Source organism: Danio rerio, chromosome 7 (assembly GCF_049306965.1).
Source record: "Danio rerio strain Tuebingen ecotype United States chromosome 7, GRCz12tu, whole genome shotgun sequence".
Taxonomy (NCBI): domain Eukaryota; kingdom Metazoa; phylum Chordata; class Actinopteri; order Cypriniformes; family Danionidae; genus Danio; species Danio rerio.
In genome coordinates, this window is record NC_133182.1 from 57,553,992 (window position 1) to 57,573,547 (window position 19,556).

The 19,556-nt window shown below is 35.1% G+C and overlaps 1 protein-coding gene across 3 annotated transcripts; it reads left to right on the top strand.

Moving 5' to 3' along the window:
* Positions 1 to 4,345: 4,345 nt before the first annotated feature.
* On the top strand, positions 4,346 to 14,038 carry hp (haptoglobin). 3 transcript variants are annotated; one of them, XM_073906891.1, is made up of 5 exons: positions 4,346 to 4,374; positions 6,048 to 6,110; positions 6,650 to 6,738; positions 7,119 to 7,387; positions 11,772 to 14,038. In XM_073906891.1, exons 1-5 carry the CDS (start codon positions 4,346 to 4,348, stop codon positions 12,330 to 12,332), a joined length of 1,011 nt encoding a protein of 336 aa, XP_073762992.1. In that variant the 3' UTR covers positions 12,333 to 14,038. The 3 variants fall into 3 exon arrangements, with proteins under 3 accessions (XP_073762992.1, XP_073762991.1, NP_001352944.1); XM_073906890.1 differs by lacking the exon at positions 4,346 to 4,374 and adding an exon at positions 5,738 to 5,925; NM_001366015.1 differs by lacking the exon at positions 4,346 to 4,374 and having other exon boundaries at positions 6,083 to 6,110; positions 11,772 to 13,813.
* The last annotated feature ends 5,518 nt before the right edge of the window (positions 14,039 to 19,556 follow it).

The following is a 19,556-nucleotide window of genomic DNA, read 5'->3' on the forward strand; positions in this document are numbered from 1 at the left end:
TGCACTATTTACATGGCAGACTTTGTTAGTGGAAAAAATTAACGCTTCACTAGTGAGAAAACAGTTAAACAGAGCATCTGCAGCACAAGGATAAAGAACGAGCCTCCACCATTCAGCCGCTTTACTTTCGCTTTACTTTTACTGTTTACTCATTTACTTTCTTGGATAAGAAAACTGTGTGGTTTGAAATCTCTGAAATCTTATCCGTCACCTCATTTGAATAGTTTTCATCTGTAAAGATATTTGTGTATTGCTGTACATCCTGTGCTTATTAAGCAATGTGAACCCAAATAGGCTCATGACTAATGCGCTCTGCATTGGACTTTAGACCTGCTTTTAGATGGTCAATGGAGCAATCTATTTCAGTTTCTCAAAATAGCAACACACCAACAATGTGCCTTAATGGATTAATTATTCAAACAACGTGGAGCAAAACGTGAAAAATAGGGTTGTGCTGGTCTGAAAATAGCAACAAATCGCACCAAACACGTCTTGCGCCTTATTGGGCCCTTGATCCCACTAAAATGTTTCAAGACAAGATGTAAAGAAGCTCTGCCCTTTAAATAATAATCATAATTAATAATAATGATAAACAAAAATTGCCAATAGAGAAAATACATTTGACAGCCCCTCAATGCATGGTTGCACCAAGCAGACTATATGGGACAAATCATCATCAGTATCTAGCCTCCAGATAGTAACTGTAAGAGCTCCAAAGACACCTTTTCATGTAAAAATAGCTGTTTGTATCTACATAGTATCACTCTTCATACTAATAGTATGGATTTTAATTAAGCCTATATGCGCACACATGGCAGTTAAACAGAAAAACAGAAAGTACAGTTTTTTTGATCATTCACTTATTGGTCAAATGATTATACAAACTTACCACTATTGTATAAAATTCATCATTTTATTTAAAAAATATTTTACTGTCATAAAACAGTAAGTATCTGGTGTAACCACGATTTGCCTCAATCTTGGAGGTGAAGATGCTAGATGTGGAGGTCTTGGGATGGGATGATTATAGAATCGCCTTTGGAAACAGCTAATGATAAAGAGAGAAGCTTTCCTGAAACGGTTACTGACAGTTTGTACAGAAGTTCTTTTTTTACGCAAACCAATTGTTGCTGCAGCTGTCGAGGTGGCTTGTCTTGGATGACTTTGGAGGTGAAGATCCTGGATGTAGAGGTCCTTCCTGGGCTATAGAGTGGTAACTGTTACAACTAAAGTTTATTTATTTTTATTTTTTGTTGCGCATTGCATGTGTCTTTTTCTTTGTCTTGCTTTCTTGCGTTGTTTCTGTAATTTCATTCCAACGCGATTCATCCTCTGGCTGTGGGCCGTGGAGGCTTATAAAAAGGAAATTCCGGCAGGGTATTAGGGGAGCTCATTTGTAGTGTGATGGTTGCTGAGAGTGGAGCGTCTTGATTTCCACAACTCTCCGGCTGACGACCAACATTTAATCTTGTGCAATTGTTCATGCATTAAACTTTTTAGAGAGTTTGAGTAGGGGTGGCCTGCCTTTTTATTTATTTTTTGTTTTGTTTGGAAAATGGGAGACGCGGTGGTGCAGTATGTAGTGCTGTTGCCTCACAGTAAGAAGGTGACTGGTTTTAGCCTCAGCTGGGTAAGTGTTCATTTCTGTTTGGAGTTTATATGTTCTCCCTGTGTTCGCGTGGGTTTCCTCTGGGTGCTCCGGTTTCCCCACAAGTCCAAAGACATGCAGTACAGGTGAATTGGGTATGCTAAAAACTGTCCGTAGTGTATGAGTGTGTGTGTGTGAATGAGAGTGTATTGATGTTTTCCAGTGATGGGTTGCGGCTGGAAGGGCATCTGCTGCGTAAAAAAAATATGCTGGATAAGTTGGTGGTTCTATCCACTATGGCGACCCCAGATTAATAAATAGACTAAGCCGAATAGAAAATAAATAAATGAATGTTTGGAAAATCCACCACCCACATTTATTTTTTTTCTTCCGTTTATTATGCCCATGTTGTTTTCCCCTAGTCTTGGGGCATAATATTACACATGGTCTGCAATTGTGAGCCTAGTTGGATACACAGTGTAGTTCTAAAAAAATTCTTTGGAAACAGCTAATGATAGAGAAATTTGAATTCAATTCATGGGCAACAGATCTGATGGACATTCCTACAGTCAGCATGTCATTTTCACACTCAGAATTTGTGACATTTCTTGCATTGTGCTGTGCCATAAAACTGCACATTTGAGACTAACCTTTTATTGTGGCCAGCCTAAGGCACACCTGTGCAATAATCATGCTGTCTAATCAGGATCTCAAACTGCTTTGTTAATAATTATGTAAACACACATTTCTAACTTGAAAAACCACAGAACTACAACACAGATGGGAATTCTTGAAACAGTAAGCATCAGCATGATGATGAACTGTAAGAGACCTGTCCTCAGTGTTGAATGTTTGCTGTATTAATAAAAAATAAAATAAACTTAAAAAATATAAACAAGTTTACTTTGTACACCTAAATAAACATTTTTTTCCATATTGGATTTACATTTGGGTGGCACAGTAGCTAAGTGGTTAGCAGTGTCACCTTACAGCCCGAAGGTGGCTAGTTCGAATCCCTGCTGGGCCAGTTGGCATTTCTGTGAGACATTTTCCATGTGTTCGTGTGGAAATCCTCTGTGTGCTCTGATGTTCCTTACAGTCCAAAGCCATGCACTACAGAATTAAATAAGCTAAATTGTCCATAAACACTATGCATAAAACATATGCTGAAATAGTTAGTGGTTCATTCCGCTGTAGAGACCTCGGAAAAAGAGACGAAAGTCGAAGGCAATGAATGGATGTACATTTTAGAGAATTACATAAAAATTAGAATGAATATAGTTAAATGAATATATATATATATATATATATATATATATATATATATATATATATATATATATATATATATAATTTTTTTTCCGTTTGAAACCAGAATGCTAATATTATACTTGAATGAACTTCTTTTTCGTAAGGGTGAACATATAAAGTACCCTTTTTAAATAACATATTTTGAAAGTGCTACAGTCTAGACCGCAGCCTCTGCATATTAAACTGTACTTGATATGGCTCAATCTAATAGAATATGCAAATAGGATGAGAAAGTTATGCTTATTTAAATGTAATCCTGCGACAGCACCTCCTGGAAGAACGCTGCTGTTTTTCCATGTCTTAGTAAGAGAAAGCTAATACACGGCACTTAGAATATTCTCAAAAGATGAAACGAAAATATACTACCTGACTAAATTGGGCTAGACATTTATATCATGAATGATTAACCTCTTCTGAAACTAGCTAGTGTCTCGCAATTGAAAATATATACAAGACCAATAAGCATATGTCTAAATGTGGCAGTCATAGCAAAGACTGTAGAATACACAAGATGCGTCACTGGTATAGTTTTGAATTAAGAAAAGTGTAATGGTCAATATGGCAAATAAAGCCACGCCTACTAGTACAGGAGCCAATCATCAATCACTATAGACTGAGGATTCTTCGATGTGTGTTTTTACAAAGGTTTTGTGGTTAACAAACACACTGGAATCTTAGCGAATTCTTGCTAACAGATCTAAGAGATATATCCAAATAAAGTTAGATATAAATCTGTACTTTTAAATTAACCAAGTTTTCTGGTTTTGTAACCTGCATGAAACAAACGTGAGGTACAGTTCGTCCTGTCAAATGCACCTCCCATGACAGCAACTACTCAAACGCTCACAAAACTTGTAAACAAAGAGCCGCTGTAATTTCTGGAGAAGATTCACCATCAGGATCAAGTTGTGAAATACTTCAGAAGACCAGCGCAATCTGACAAAGCATTATCCAGAGGAAGATAATGTGTAGAATGGCCATGAATGAGGTTGGTGTTGTGATATCATTCCTTTTGAGTGCGCATGCGCATTAGCTCAGGCAACCTGAAAATATGCAGATTTTGTTTGATTCAGACATTTAGAAACTAAACTTATGAGATGGTTTATGTTTAATTTTATTGATGAATTTAAATATGTAAAACAAATTGTAAGTTTGGCTGTAAGTTTGGCTTAACAGTTTTAAAGAGTTTGATGTTTCCTCAATTAACAGAATGCCCGAGCATTTCAAAGATGGCCACAGAGTGAAATGACTTGCCTTAAAGAGACTTTGGTCATAGTAAACCTATAGTGCCTGTACTTTTCAGTTCTGCTTTTGGCAAAATGAACACATTCCTATAATCCCAAAATAAACATGTGTGGGAAAACATAAACACTGGCTGCAGCAATCAAGTGATTATGCAATGTGCATTTCCCCAAATCTGTCATCACATAAGTGCAAAGTACATGAATGTGGAAATTAAATGGATCCACATACTGGTTTGTTACTCTCTTTATTACATTACAGCATTTTTACACATTACACATTGTTCTAACACCTCAGTGATACATAAATGTATGTGAATTTCCCCCTCCTTTTTAAAAAAGCGTATGAAATTAGGTAAGGTCTCCGCTTATGAATATACATGTTCACATTTTAAACGTTTAAAAAAAAAAATCTGGAAATGTGCATTAACTTACATGAGATAATTACATTTTGCAAGCATTGTTTTTAATAATTAAAAAATACATTGCCTAACAATGAAAACTGATGATAAGAAACTTAAAAACATTTTTTTGTTTGTGTTATATTTCATAATTCAGGTCATGCAGGAGCAGTAAGTTCTTCATCAGGGGCTGAAAGGTTATGTTTTGAGTTTGGCTGCAGGCTAACGATGGCAGAAATGACCCATTTCCATCTCTAATACACTTGTGAGATGGTGCAGCCTACTGCATGTCATTAATACTCCATTACATACAAAACATTTCCGTTATCTGCTCTAATCTGTCTGATTACTCCCCAACTGCACCAAAACTGCAGGGCATCATACAATTAACAAGTTCTTACTAAAAACCATCCATGTGGAACTTAAGGAATCCAGTTATGAATTTAAAGCCAGCTGTCTCCATTCAGGCTGAACACTTTTCATTTTTTATTTCCAAGTCCTCACTTGCATCTCTTTTTTTGTTTTGTCACTATTGAAACTAAAAATAAATACTCTCCTACATGCTCTTACATACTCTCATTACACACATGCACTGTTTTAAAACATTTTAAACTTGTTAAACTCACTCTTATTGATCATATTTGATGATGATTGATGATCCTAGTGAACTGAACAGACCTTTTATTCCCGGTTGCTTTGTGCACGTCCTGTCTTGTTGGTATGATTATACACATGACTACCGGGGCATGTTAATACGCAGCTGTCAATCAATTTGGTGGGCGGGGGGACCGCTCTCCTACGTCAAGTTCCGGTCGGTCTGCTGCAAATGGTTCACCGTTTTTATGTTGTTAAATTGAAAAAAAAAGAATTGGGTGTGTTTATATCACCCCAATATGACGGTCTATACACTTTACCTACAAACATGTCCGTCCAAATAGCTTGAAAAGTAGATTTTTCACCATAGGTGCCCTTTAAAATGTTATATTAGATATTATTTGTTCTAAAGTATATTGAGAAATCTACTGCTTTTTTCATCCATGTTCATGGAAATGAATGTGTAAAGTAGTGTAAAGAATACGGCTTTTATACCTTAATCAGTAGAATATCATAAAACAAATCATACACTCTCATGTAAAATCCATTAGCTTAATTGCAAATCAAATGATCAAACCAGAAATTGAAATGTTAGCTGTTGTATTGTTAGAAACTGTATGGTCCAAAACCAGATGGTGTTTGCAAAATATAAACTTACTGGCACTATACTATTTGACCATTTGACGAATCATAAGCATTCATCATCTTGATTACTTTATTTGTTTACTTATTTGTATCACAACATCATGCAAGTGTACTACGTCTGGTTTACATGCAAACCAAACATCAGGTAGAACGTGCTGCTTTAGGGAAGTTTTGCTAATCTGCTTTTACCATGGATAATGTCAACATTTAAACACTGATAAATTTCCCTGATTACGTAATGTTTGAGTTTAGATGTTTGTTTTTAAGGGGGATCGACTATATATATAAAAGACAGAACCTACGAAAAATAAAAACTTTCATCATGAGGTGGTAAGTTTCTTTTTGTCTGTTTTACATGTATGTTATTATTACTCTCTACTCAAATGTAGTTAGTTTGCTAACTTTTTAAAGACCAGTTCCACATGTAGATTCTATATACATTCTAAAAATAAATTTTGGTTTGTCATAATTTGTTCATAATTGACAATTCTAAACGAATTGACAATTCAAATTTTTAAAATTTAAATGACACTTTTTAACCCAGAAGAGGTATGTTTCCATATTTGACCAAACATTGGATTACATAAACCCAGCATTTATTTAGAGTTTACTTATAAAAATAAAATCTCAAGGAAAATAAAGTGTTACTGTTAAATTGTAGTAAGAGCACTTTATAATCATGACTTTAAAAACATGAACACAATAAGTACATTTTATCTTATAATAAATACTTTTTTAACATAATAGTTAAGGATATTTCAGTGAAATTTAATACATTTCATTGGGGTGCATAATGCATTATTAATTAGCATCTGTTCAAACAAACATTGCCTTTAAATAAACAGATTATTTCTTGTAATCATCTTTAGGCTATCCGTGGCTGTGCTTCTCTTGGGCACTCTTACTTTCCTGACAGATGCGTCTCCTGCCTTGGAAAGAGTTGGAGAACATGTTTCGGGTAATTAGCAACTTCCTCATTAGACATCACCAATCCTTAGATAAAATACATTACAGCAGTACACATGTATATATATATATATATATATATATATATATATATATATATATATATATATATATATATATATATATATATATATATATATATAGCCAAAAGATATGTGCTTTAGGTGAACTGAATAAACTAAATTGGCCATGGTATATGAGTGTGTGTGTGGATGAGTGTGCATGTGTGTTTCCCCGTACTGGGTTGCGGTAAAACATATTCTGTTGTGGTGACCATTGACAAATAAAAGACTAAGACGTAGGAAAATGAATGAATGAAAGTTGCTGAAAAAGATTTTCCTCTCGTTTATTTTACCTCTCGCATGATTTCAGCTCTACGCTCCAGGAGGATGGTGGGAGGATCACTGACTGCTTCTGTGCCCTGGCAGGCAATGGTCTACCTCAGTGAAAACATACTGGATGGAGGTTTTGCTGGGGGGGCCCTGATAGCCGAGCGCTGGGTACTGACAGCTGGCCGTAATCTGTTTGTAGGAAAAAGTAAAATTCAAACAAGAGGACAAGAACCACTTATCCCAAAAGTCTATCTTGGAATCAGCAAACGTGCTGATGCTACAGCCTCTACGGAAGTAGCAGTGGAAAAGGTAAATAGAAACATACCAAAATGCAAATCTGCTAATCAAGCTATGCTAAATCGCGTTTGTTTACAAAAAGACAAAAACAGTAGTTAGCATGCCTACCAATCGGAATGCAAAACTTCTAAGGTTGCGCTACGTATGGGTACTTTGAGAGAAAGCCTAAATTCCTAAATTATAATAATCCTTATTTGTATGGAACGCTAGATACTGTAGCGCTCTTATCAAGCTTCTCAGTTAGCCTAGGACATGCTGTCAGTATCCTGCTTCCACTACAAATTTGCTCAAAACTTCTGCAATATTAAATAATTGTCACTAATTTTTCCCACTGAACTTGGTACACCACAGTATAGTACTACTACGATTTGCTATCAGCCTTGTGTTTTCCCTGTCAACAGTACCCTTATGGCCTGTTTCCACTGACTGGTACAGTACGGTACGGTATGGGTTAGGGCACATTTATCAGGCGTGTGTTTCCCCTGCTAAAAGGGTACCAATGGTAACCTTTTGGTGGTCTTGGTGTGCGACAGAAAGTTTCAGTCAACATCATTCTCACTTGAGGAAATGCCTACAGTAAAGCTGTAGGGGTCAGTCATATTTGATATGAGAAGCACTTCTCACAAAATAGATGCTTTATACACATACACTTGTGTATAAATGTTCATTACTAACCTTTCTATGAACATGATTTGATCACCTAAATGTAACTGCAGATCAACAATCTGTCAAAAAATAGCCTACTGTAATGTCTGCCATTATATAAAATAAATAAAAAATTCAACATATATGAACAAGTACAGAAAAACAACACACAGCATACATTTTGTCCTTATTTGGCTTCAAAAACACAACATAAAGTGTAGCCCTTAGTTAGTGCAAACATCTCATCTGTATCTTTAATTCCGTCAATCCAAGTTCAAAATAGTCCAAAAGATGATGATAGTTAAACATAGCAGTTTGTCATCTTTTAGGTTGCTGAAACAATTATTTACTTTTTTCTGGCTTCTCCAGATTATTATGATATATAAATATAGACGCGCTACGAGCACAAACATTTCTAATCATAATAGTTTTAATAACTCATCTCTAATAACTGATTTATTTTATCTTTGTCATGTTGACAGTAAATAATATTTGACTAGATATTTTCAAGACACTTCTATGCAGCTTGAAGTGACATTTTAAAGGCTTAACTAGGTTAATTAGGTTAACTAGGCAGGTTAGGGTAATTAGGCAAGTTATATGGTGATGGTTTGTTCTGTAGACAATCAAATAAAAATATAGCTTAAAGAGGCTAATAATTTTAAATGGTTAAAAAAAATAAAAATAAAAACATCTTTTATTCTAGCTGAAATAAAACAAATAAGACTTTCCCCAGAAGAAAAAAATATTATCAGACATACTGTAAAAATGGCCTTGCTCTGTTAAACATAATTTGGGAAATAATTAAAAAAGAAAAAAAAAACCCTCTTCACCCTTTTGGTATCATACTGTTGTTCTAAAAACCCTTCCAAAAGGGTCTCAAAAAAGTCGTTTGTGTATCATACAGGATATTTGAGAGTTGCCATAACTTGAAGTACTTCCATATTTTCCAGGATTAATAGATCCACCTTTTTTTAGTAGTTGTTATGTGTTAAAGTTTTCTTTGAGCACTCTTAAGCTGGTGGATAAATTATAGAAATAAAATAAGATAGCATCTAGTGTGTCTTCAAATAATTACGTGTAGCATTGCCAGTCAGAATGCAAGGTCATTGGAATGCAAAGTGGGAACTTTTTAGTTCCCCTACCTATTATTTTTCCTATTTCCAATAAACAAAATTGACATTTGCACATTCGACATAAAAACACAACTATTGAACACATTCCCATGGGTTTGAACCCATGATTGTCGAGATAATATAAGGCTATGATAAAACAACGCATTTCTCTACAGATGTATGTTTTCCTTCTGAATAGCTTGCAGCTACTGTAACATAATTGGCAGAATGCTAAAAGTAGATTGATTGATGTCAGCGAGGCTTGCAGCTGCTAAAGCTAAAGATCATGCCTGCTATAGATAATCACTGTCCAAAACCAGGCCTCCTCTAAAACAAACGAACGTGTACAAGCAGACACAGAGACCAGAATTGACAAAACAAGGGACAGATTACCCAGCGTGAAAACATTACAGTTGCATTACAAAGTGCATAATGTTACGGGAATAGATTAATTCACATAGAACAAAAAAATGTAAACAGAAGATCGCAACATATGTTCCACATCCAAGATCTTCTGATTGGTCCACTGTTTTGGTGCTGATACTGATGTGTGGCGCTGAGTGTAAAAGGTGGAGTCTTTTTAATTTGACACAGCATCTAAAAATGCAGCTGTGAGGGAGCCATATGTGACGACACACAGGCAGAATGACTCCAAATGCTGGAGGTTTATTAAACAAACAACGTACATCAAACACAGGCAGATTTGTAATCAAAAATCAGGCAAAACCAAGCAAACAAGAGTCCAAAATCCAAAAAGCAGTAGTTTAAAAGGCAGGTAAAAAGGTTATAACACAATGGGAAAAAAAGTGGGAAACCACCTGGGGCCTGTTTCTGTAAGGTGGGTCAACCAACTCAGAGTTCAAGTTTAAAGATTTACCGAGAGATTAAAAACTCAAAGTTTTCAGTTTCAGAATAGAGGATCTGAGTTAGGTCAATCACTGTATACACGTTAAAAGTGCACTTGTGTGTCTGCCTTCTTTATTGATCAGGTGCAGAGGTTGATATGACATTTAGAATGTAAGCAGAACTAAACAATTTTATAAAAAATAGTATTTGAGTTAGTCTAGTAACAGTACATGTCCCTGTTAAGGGTCAGTGAATTTAAGCTAATTATTTACTTAAAAAGGACAAGCCATCCTCTTATGTGACTTTGTTCTTTGTGTGACTAAAATGTAGGCAAAAGCTATGTTTCCATCCAAATATATGAATTAAATTTATGTGCAAAACTGGAATAAAATATGTGCGAATAAAGCAGCGTTTCCATCCAACGAGTCAACGAGAACAAAATCGTCACTTCCTGATTAAACGGGCACCGAATATCAACTGTAAAAACAGAACTTACTGTGGTAGAAAACGCTGCGTCAATCTTTTATATATTTAATAAATGTACTTGCACCTCAGAAGACAATGCTGACACACAATGAACGCGTGGGGGCGCTTGAAGCCATGAGACATGGAGAACAGATGCTCTTGACACGTTCCAGACGCGCTGGAGGTAATTAATATTATAATAACATTAATAGTAAAATGGTTAAGGCGTTTGAGGATGAATGACCAAAACAACATTTAAGATGTGTTACAGTGTGCTCAGCCTGTTGGTTTGTCTATTCACACACATTTCCATCATCATATTATCTCTTATAACAAAAATTTTTTAATGCATATACTGTAATTTGTTCAGTAAAAGTGTTTCCATCGTGTTTAGGCGCATCTTTTCTATCGAATAAAAAAGTTTATCCTTCTTAGTTATGTGCATTTTTTCAAAAGTTATGTGCATCATGACGTTTCTATTAATCGTTTTTATGTGCATTTTCAAAATGAGCATTAAAATATGTGGGTGGAAACGTAAGGCTTAGGCTTCGTCTTTAAAAAAGGAGAGGAGACCGACAGAAACTCTGAGTTTGGAGAATAAAACCGGCTCCTAACTAGGTTAGGTTCACAGAGTAAGTTACCATGGTAACTGACTCTGAGTTAAAGTTACCTCTCTTTTAGAAACAGGCTTGACTTACCCTGCTTCTCGAGTTTAACAAACCTGCCATTTTGAAACGGAAAACCCAGAGTTTTTCTCATTCCAGAGTTAAAATACTCAATTAACCTCCTTTCTGAAACGGGCCCCTGGCAAGACAGTGAAACTGGCAATACTTTGTAAAGAACAGACATAAACAGTGTGCTTATGGTGGCTACCAGGAAGTCCCACAGAGGAAGTACCCAGTCAATATTCAGAAGAGAGCTCTCTCTGGTGGGCAGATGAATCCACCACATTCGTTACAGCAGCACTCATGAGCAGAACTTCAAAAAATGCAAGACATGAAAACAACTGCTATGCATGTCCATCAAGTGCATGTTTACATTGAAAAACAGTGACCAGGTGTGTTTTAGCCAGCATTTTTGTTTTAAATTAGAGAATATTTAACACTGAATTAAGCATTGCAGAAGAGCTCTCAAGTCCTCAGCTGAGAATTTTTGGAAATTAAAAAGAGATTTTAAAAAAAACAAAACTAAAAATGTTTTTAAACCAAATCATCTAATATGATCAGCATAATAATGATATTTTTTTCTGGGAGCTAAGTTTGGGCTACCAATAAGTGTGACATTTGAGGTTCAGGTTACTAATTTAAAATGCATATATCCTGCAGGTGTTTTTGCATCCAGGCTTCCAGAACACATCTGACTGGGACAATGACCTTGCTCTAATCAAACTGAAGGAGCCAGTCAAGTTTAGTAAGTCTATATTGCCCATCCCACTTCCTGAGACTGGAGATAACCTGGAAGAAAGAGATGGAGAGAGAGGCATTGTTGCTGGCTGGGGATGGGGAAGACTTTTAACCCCTGCTCCAGTGCTAAAGTTCCTCTCTCTGCCTGTCAAGTCTTGCAAGGGTAACTACCAGGCAAGGGTTCTTGAAAGTACACCAAATATAGATGACAAACAATTCTGCACAGGATCTGGCAGGTACCTGGAAAACGTGTGCTTTGGTGATGCTGGGGGAGCAATTGCATTTTTGAACACCAAAACAAATGCAGTTTATGCTGCAGGCATCCTGTCTTTCGACAAGGCCTGTTCTGTAGAAGAGCATGCTGTCTACACTAAGATTTCTGCCCATCTGCCTTGGATTCATAGTGTCATGAGAGGAGATTCACAAGATATTGCTTCACAACGTAGTTCAGCTATAAGACACATGTTTTCACAACAATTGTAGTGCAGTGTTGTAATTGCTTAAGTATAAATCTATTACACTGGTTTATAATTACTGTAAAACCCAATAAGTTGAGGTAACTAAAACCATTTGAAGAAACTGATTGTATCAAATCATTTAAGTTAAAAAACTAATCTTAACGAGTACTGTGAACTTAATCCATTTGAGTAAATGAAGCAATTTGAGCACAGTAAAACCCAATAAATGAGGGAACTCAACTTAACTGAGTGCTGTAAAACCCAATAAGTTAAGGCAACTTGTAAGCTGAGAAAATATTATATATTTTTCCTTCTATGCTAATGAAGGACTACTGAGACATTCCAAGCATGGGATGGGTCCTCCTGGTGAGGCAGAGTTCCTCACAGCTCCGATACACATCTCTGCCATTTGCTTACAGCAACCATGTGCTCTTCACCATACACAATTCATCTGCTTGTGTTCTTCTTTCAGATAACTTTGTCATGTTTGGTGTCATTTGACAGTTTATGACTTCAGTGTTGTAGTGATGAAATCAACAGAGACATTGATTAATTGTGTTTCAATCTACAATATATTTACTATTGTTGGGTCATGGCCTGAGGAGAGTATGTTAATGTACTTCTCCCCCACTTCATCTCTTCAACTTTGTTCTCATGTTCAGCTGGTTTTGGGGGTTGGTTTTCACTCATGTTTGACAATGCTTTGCTCAGGGTATAATAGGGAAAGGTAACTGTTGATCGGAGAGAATGGCTTTTACTCTGCATCTCCCGCACACCAGTGCGTAGCCTCATATGCTAACAAAGGCAGTTTCACTGTCTTTGTTGCTCAGCAGTGCATATGTTACAGCTAATTTCTTTATACAGTATCTTAGTTTGTTTCATTCTAATGTCTGTATAGTTGATCATGTAACTTAATAAACAACTTTGCCTGCTTTAAGACGTAGAGATTCTTTCTCTTTATCAATGATGATAACAACTTTAATGGAGTCAGATTAATTACAATGGAGTCAGATAAATAATGGATTTAAACACGCCATCCTTCAACTGCTTCCTGTTTCTGATTATTGGTTCAGAATAGCAGCGTAAGCTTGAAGCCTTACAAACTCAAACCATTTGAGGAAACTGATTTCTACAAACCATTTGAGTAAAAAATTTAATCAGATGAGTAATGTGTACTTACTCCATTTAGGTTGAAGTAATGAGGTATTTAATTAACTCAATGCCTTCAACACTGAGTTCAAAACCCTTTTCAAATTAGTAGAATTTTCAGTCAATTTTGAGTTAACTACACTCAATTCATTGGATAAAGTTGACTGTTGGGTTTTACAGTGCAGCATTGATAGGTACTATTGTTGCGGCTGTAAGACATCCGCTGCGTAAAACATATGCCGGAATAGTTGGTGGTTAATTCAGCTGTGGCGACCCCTGATAGATAAAGGACTAAGCCGAAGGAAAATAAATGAATGACTAAATGTCCCAGTGTGTGAATAAAATGGTGGTGGCAAACTTTTATTTTCAGATGTATGAAGGCAAAATAAATCTTTGTTGTTCAATTTTCTGAAAAGGGTTTTGCAGGTCTGCATACTGTATCTCATTGATCCACTGATTTCATCCTTACCAGTCACATCAATTTAAAAATGCCAAGATATTAATAATACCCTATGTACTGTATGCCCTCACAGTGGAGTACAACATATATTGTTATTTAGAAAGCAATTCCGACAGTGGCGGAAAAAAATAAAAAATAAATAAAATAAAATAATAATAATAATAAATAAATAAATAAATAAATATATATAATGGATATACATGGTTGCAGAAGTGATTTGCAGAAATCAATGTGTATCACATTTAGTTTTTACAGTGATTCCAGCATGCAACTGGTTTCAGAGTTACACAGAATTTAATATTGAATGTTATATCATGCTATAAAAGTCACAAATTTTACAGTGCACCCAATAAAAATTATTTATTATTATTTTTACTGTATACATTTTTCACCAACACACACATAAGAAAGCCCACCCCATATCATTGAAGCTCATTAAAAATGAAAAGCTCTGCTGCTTAATGTTACTTACCACTTTGGGCTGTCCACTAGCCCTTACTTTAGTCAAGAACATTTTAAAAGCAGAGTGGTTACGGTTACATAAACACATTTTGAGCATATCTTTTTGGGACTAAAGGAGCATGCAGAGTAGATAAACTTACTGGTAGATTTCCCGACTGGCTGCTCCTGAATGACTGATCATCCTGAAGATAAAATATACCTTTCTCCAATCTTTCGTCATTCATTGTAAACCTGACAAGCTTAGGCCCACACACTGTCCACAGTAATACATTTTTTGTTTAAAAAAATATTTTTCTCTACTTTCTGGCATTCTGTTAGCACTGATACAGCACTTTTGGTCAATGACAATGTGTTGAAGCCACTATAAATTGGATACATTATAAAATCATGCTTTCAAAAAGCTTGGACTGTGAAAATTGAGGCTGAAAACAAGTGACCAATTCAGCTGAAATGGTGCGCGAAACTGTACAGCAGTTGTTTTAGATACTGTCTTTTTAGACAGCATTGTTAAAAGAGTATTGTTATATATATTTACTGTAAATAAAAAATAAAAATCTGTAAATTAACGGTCAAAAGAGGCTTCCAGAGATATTTCTGTTAAATTAAAGAAATAACCATTTAACAAACTTACATGCAAAAACTGTAAAAATACAGAACGGACTTTATAGTCAAAATAACATAAAATTACAGTTTATTACTGTAAAAATGAAAGAAAAAACCCTGGTAATTACTGCCATTTTACTAATTATTGCTACAATTTTACAGATTATTGGGTAACACTTCATAATAACTACACACTATGAACCATTTATTAAGCATTAGCTAATAGTAAACTCCTTATTTGTTTATTTGTTTGCATTAACTCTACATTATTTAATGTTAGGCAGTTTATAACTGCAGCTACAAATGCTTTATTCTTCATTTGCAACCACTTTTATAATGTGCTAAATAATTTAATTTGATTTAATTTAATTTAATTTAATTTAATTTAATTTAATCTATTAATAATTTAGTTTTCATTACTAAATTAAGTATTGCATTTAGACATAGTTGGTTATTAATTTTTTAAAGATAATTTAGAATGAGTTAGTAAATGATTAATAAACTATTAAAATGAACATTTATAATTCTTATTATTCAGGCATATACTAATAGTTAATGTGTATGTTAATAAATGCTTTATTAACTCAATTTCATCCAGTTTTGTGATCTAATCTAAAGTGAGGACTATTTATGCTTTATAAATCCCTTAAAAATGACAATTATGAACAACATTATTCAATCCTTTTTGTTGGAAGATTTAAATTAAAAATCTTTGCAATCTTAAGTAAAATATAACTGCTTTACAAACATGTCATCTTATTACATTGTTAAGTTATTATATTATTGTTGTTTTATCCCATTTTGTCATATTTTGACACTCATGTTATTCAACAATGTTTAAGTTAACTAATTTTACTTTTTAGATAAGATTGCAAAGATTATTGTTAATTTGATTCTGAGCATTTAATTGTCATTTATACGGAATTTATAAAGCATAAACAGTCCTCACTTTAGATTAGGTCACAAAACTGCATGAAGTTAAGTTAATAAAGCATTTACTAACATACAAATTAACTATTAATATATGCCTAAATAATGAGATATATAAATGTTGATTTCAATAGTTTATTAATCATTTACTAACTCATTCTGAATGATCTTAAAAAGCATCGACTATACTTTTAAATACAAATGGTTTGTAAATAATGCGGTAATTAATTTAGTAATAAAAAATAAATCATTAAAAAAGGATGAAAGTGCAATTAATAAACGCATTATAAAAGTGGTTGTAAGTCAAGAATACAGCATTTGTAGCTGCAGTTACAAACTGCCTGCTAACGTTTATTAATGTGGAGTTAATGCTTAATAAATAATGAATTAACTATTTGCTGATGCTTAATATAGGATTCATAGTGTGTAGTTATAAAGTGCTACCAATTATGGCTGTCATTTTCCAAATTATTACTGTAAATATATATATGTATATATATATATATATATATATATATATATATATATATATATATATATATATATATATATATATATATATATATATATATATATATATATATATATATATATATTGAAATTATACAGATTAATTAATTTTATTATAATGATTATTACTGCAATTATACACATTTATTAATGCAATCATACAGATTAATTCATGTAATTATCAGGGCTGTCAAATGATTAAAGAAATTGACTAATGAGTGTGTATAAATGTTTCCCAGAGATGGGTTGCTGCTGAAAGGGCATGCCCTGCGTAAAACATGTGCTGGATAAGTTGACGGCTCATTCCGCTGTGGTGACCCCAGATTAATAAAAGGGTCACCTTTTAAATGAATAAAATGTGATGTGGTTGTCGGACACAAACATGGTGATGAACGTAACAGAAGTGACGCTTTTGGACCTCATGAATATTCAAAACTGTTCTGACACATCTTCCAGTCTATATTCTCTCTCACTTTTGGCAAATTTATACTTCTTTGTTTCTTGTGTCATTAACTCCTCCTTATTGCCTGTCTAATTTTTAAACTCTTTCAGACTTTTATTGCTTTCAGAAATTAAATAAACAGTAGGTGGAAAACATGCAGCTCAAAGCATTTTACATACTGTAGTAAAGCATGTCCAATACAGTCATTTCAGTTTAAATATACAGTTTTTGAGAAATTATAGAAAATTATCTTGACACAGTATGTTTTATAACATCACAATATCATATTTTATGGCTTAATGATAAAAATGCAATTTTCAATTTATCCAGATTAGTGTAGATGTAGTCTTAGATTAAATCAACCTTTTCTGTTTACCACATAGTAAGCGAGCTCAGGAATCCTTCCTGATCCTTGCTCCCTTCTTGTAAGTCTCATTGGAGTTGGAGTTGGATTTAGAGTTTGTTGTTGCAGGTTAGTGGTCCCCCATGAACAGGTTTTAACCTGAATTTGTGATGAGTTTCTCAGGTTTCTGCATCCACCAAACAGGGTCAAGTCGGAAAACAACCCTCTTACAGAGAGTGTGGAATCTGAACCTGTTACTCCACTTCCATACCACCAGAGGGCAGCCTCAATTAAATACTGTTTTACACAAAACTGAACTGTTACAGAGAACAATAGCGTAATTAGAAATATGCCATATTTGCTCAGTTCTGCACTGATGTTCTTTAAAACAATTAAATGCCATATGGCTAATCACTCTTAAGCTGCAGGAGAGAACATGATCACTGATTATACTCCTGAACTTCTCACAAATGACTGTGCTCTTCTGTAATGCAAAATTAGAAAAAAACAATATTAGTCTGCTTAATTGAAAATTGAAGAAATGTATTCAACTCCAGACAGAGTTCACTCTGAAGGGCTGTTAAAAGATTTTTTGGCTTTATTTTATAAAAAATTAAAGAAACTAATAGTGGTGTTGTAAATGAGACTCATGCCCCTTCTCTTCAGATCATCAAAGGGAGCAGTCGTTTGAATTTTAGTTCAATTCAATTCCATTCATCTTCATTTCTATTGCGCATTTACAATGTAGATTGTTTCAAAGCAGCTTGACATAGAGGATTATAATATATTGAAACTGTTACTCCAGTTTTTAAAGATTAAGTTCAGTTTAGCTCAGTTCAGCGTGGCTTAATATTCACTGCTGAAAGTCCAAACACTGAAGAGAAAATTCATCGATACGCAGCTCCACAAGTCCCAAACCAAGCAAGCCAGTAGCAACAAAAGGCGAGGAAAAAACTTTAATAAGCAATAGGCAGAAGTAAAAGAATTAAAAACCTCCGGCTCAATGCAAGGACTCGTCTGTCACTGGGCTCTTTCAGAAATCACTCTCATGCTCTCCACTCCTCCCAACCCAAGCTCATTCTGGAAAGGTAGCCCCGCGGACGTTTCTGGAGACCGCGATGTACCTCCGGCCACGTTTAGTTTTTTTCGAGCAAACGCTGCGAGGTGGTGTGGCGCCACTCTGCTCCTCCTCTTTGCGATTGCCGGCCGACGGCTCGCCTCCGAGTAGAGGGCTTTCCCGATGCAACCAGTTTGTCCACTTAGCTCACAGCGTTACGTCGGCGGAGCGGAGGCCCCGAAGGAGGAGGAGGAGCCGGCCGCGGGTACGACGACCGTGATCGAGTCCGGGGAGAGCGGTTCCAGAAATAAGGTAAGATGAAAAACAGAATCCGGAAAATAAGGGCGAGAATGCGACGGGATCCGAAAATGCGGTCGAAATCGAAGACGAGGGCTTTTGCTTTTTTTGTTTCTTTCTGGACGGCTTTTGCAAACCATCGTTCGGGTTTAGGGAAGGAGGAGTAGGAGGAGGAAGAGGTGGGCGGCCGGAGACTAACATAAGCGCAGGTGCTGTTCAAATTATAATGTCTTTTGGTAAGTGTTTCCGGCTCCGATCCTTTAGAGGATTTAGATTTCAAAAGCATTTGTATTTTATGTGTATGCTAATGCAAAGAGATGCATCTTTAATCTAGTTTTAAACTGACAGAGTGTATCTGGTTCCCCAACTGTGCTAGGAAGTCTTCCAGTTCCAGAGTTTATGTGCCAGATTTGAGAAAGATCTACAGCCTAAAGTTGATTTTTGATATTCTGGAAATAATCAATTGTTCAGAACTTTTTGAGTATAGTGGATGTGAGGGGCTATAATATACCAGGAGCTCAGTCAAATAGTGGGGAGCTAAGCCATTCAGGGCTTTGTTGCTAGTCAATAAAATTTAAAAAAAATGATACGACATTTAATAGGAATCTTATGCAATGATGAAAGAACTGGAGCAATATGATAATATTTCTTTGTTCTAGAAAGCACTCTAGCATGTTGAACTAGCTGAAGTTTGTTAATTAATTAGGCCAACAGGCCAACCACCTAGTAACAAATTACAATAATCTAATCTAGAGGTCATGAAAGTATGAATAAGTTTTTCCGCATCAGACATTGATAGCATATGTTGAAGTTTGGCAACATTTTTAAGATGAAAAAATGCAGTTTTACAGATGCTTGAAGCAGATGCTTAGCCTATCTATTCAGACTTCACTTCCCATAAACCTTCATGCCTGGGACTGATTAACCATTTGCATCCAACAACCATTTTCTAGTGTACATAAACCCCATGGATTTACCTAGGTTGTTTTGAAGTCT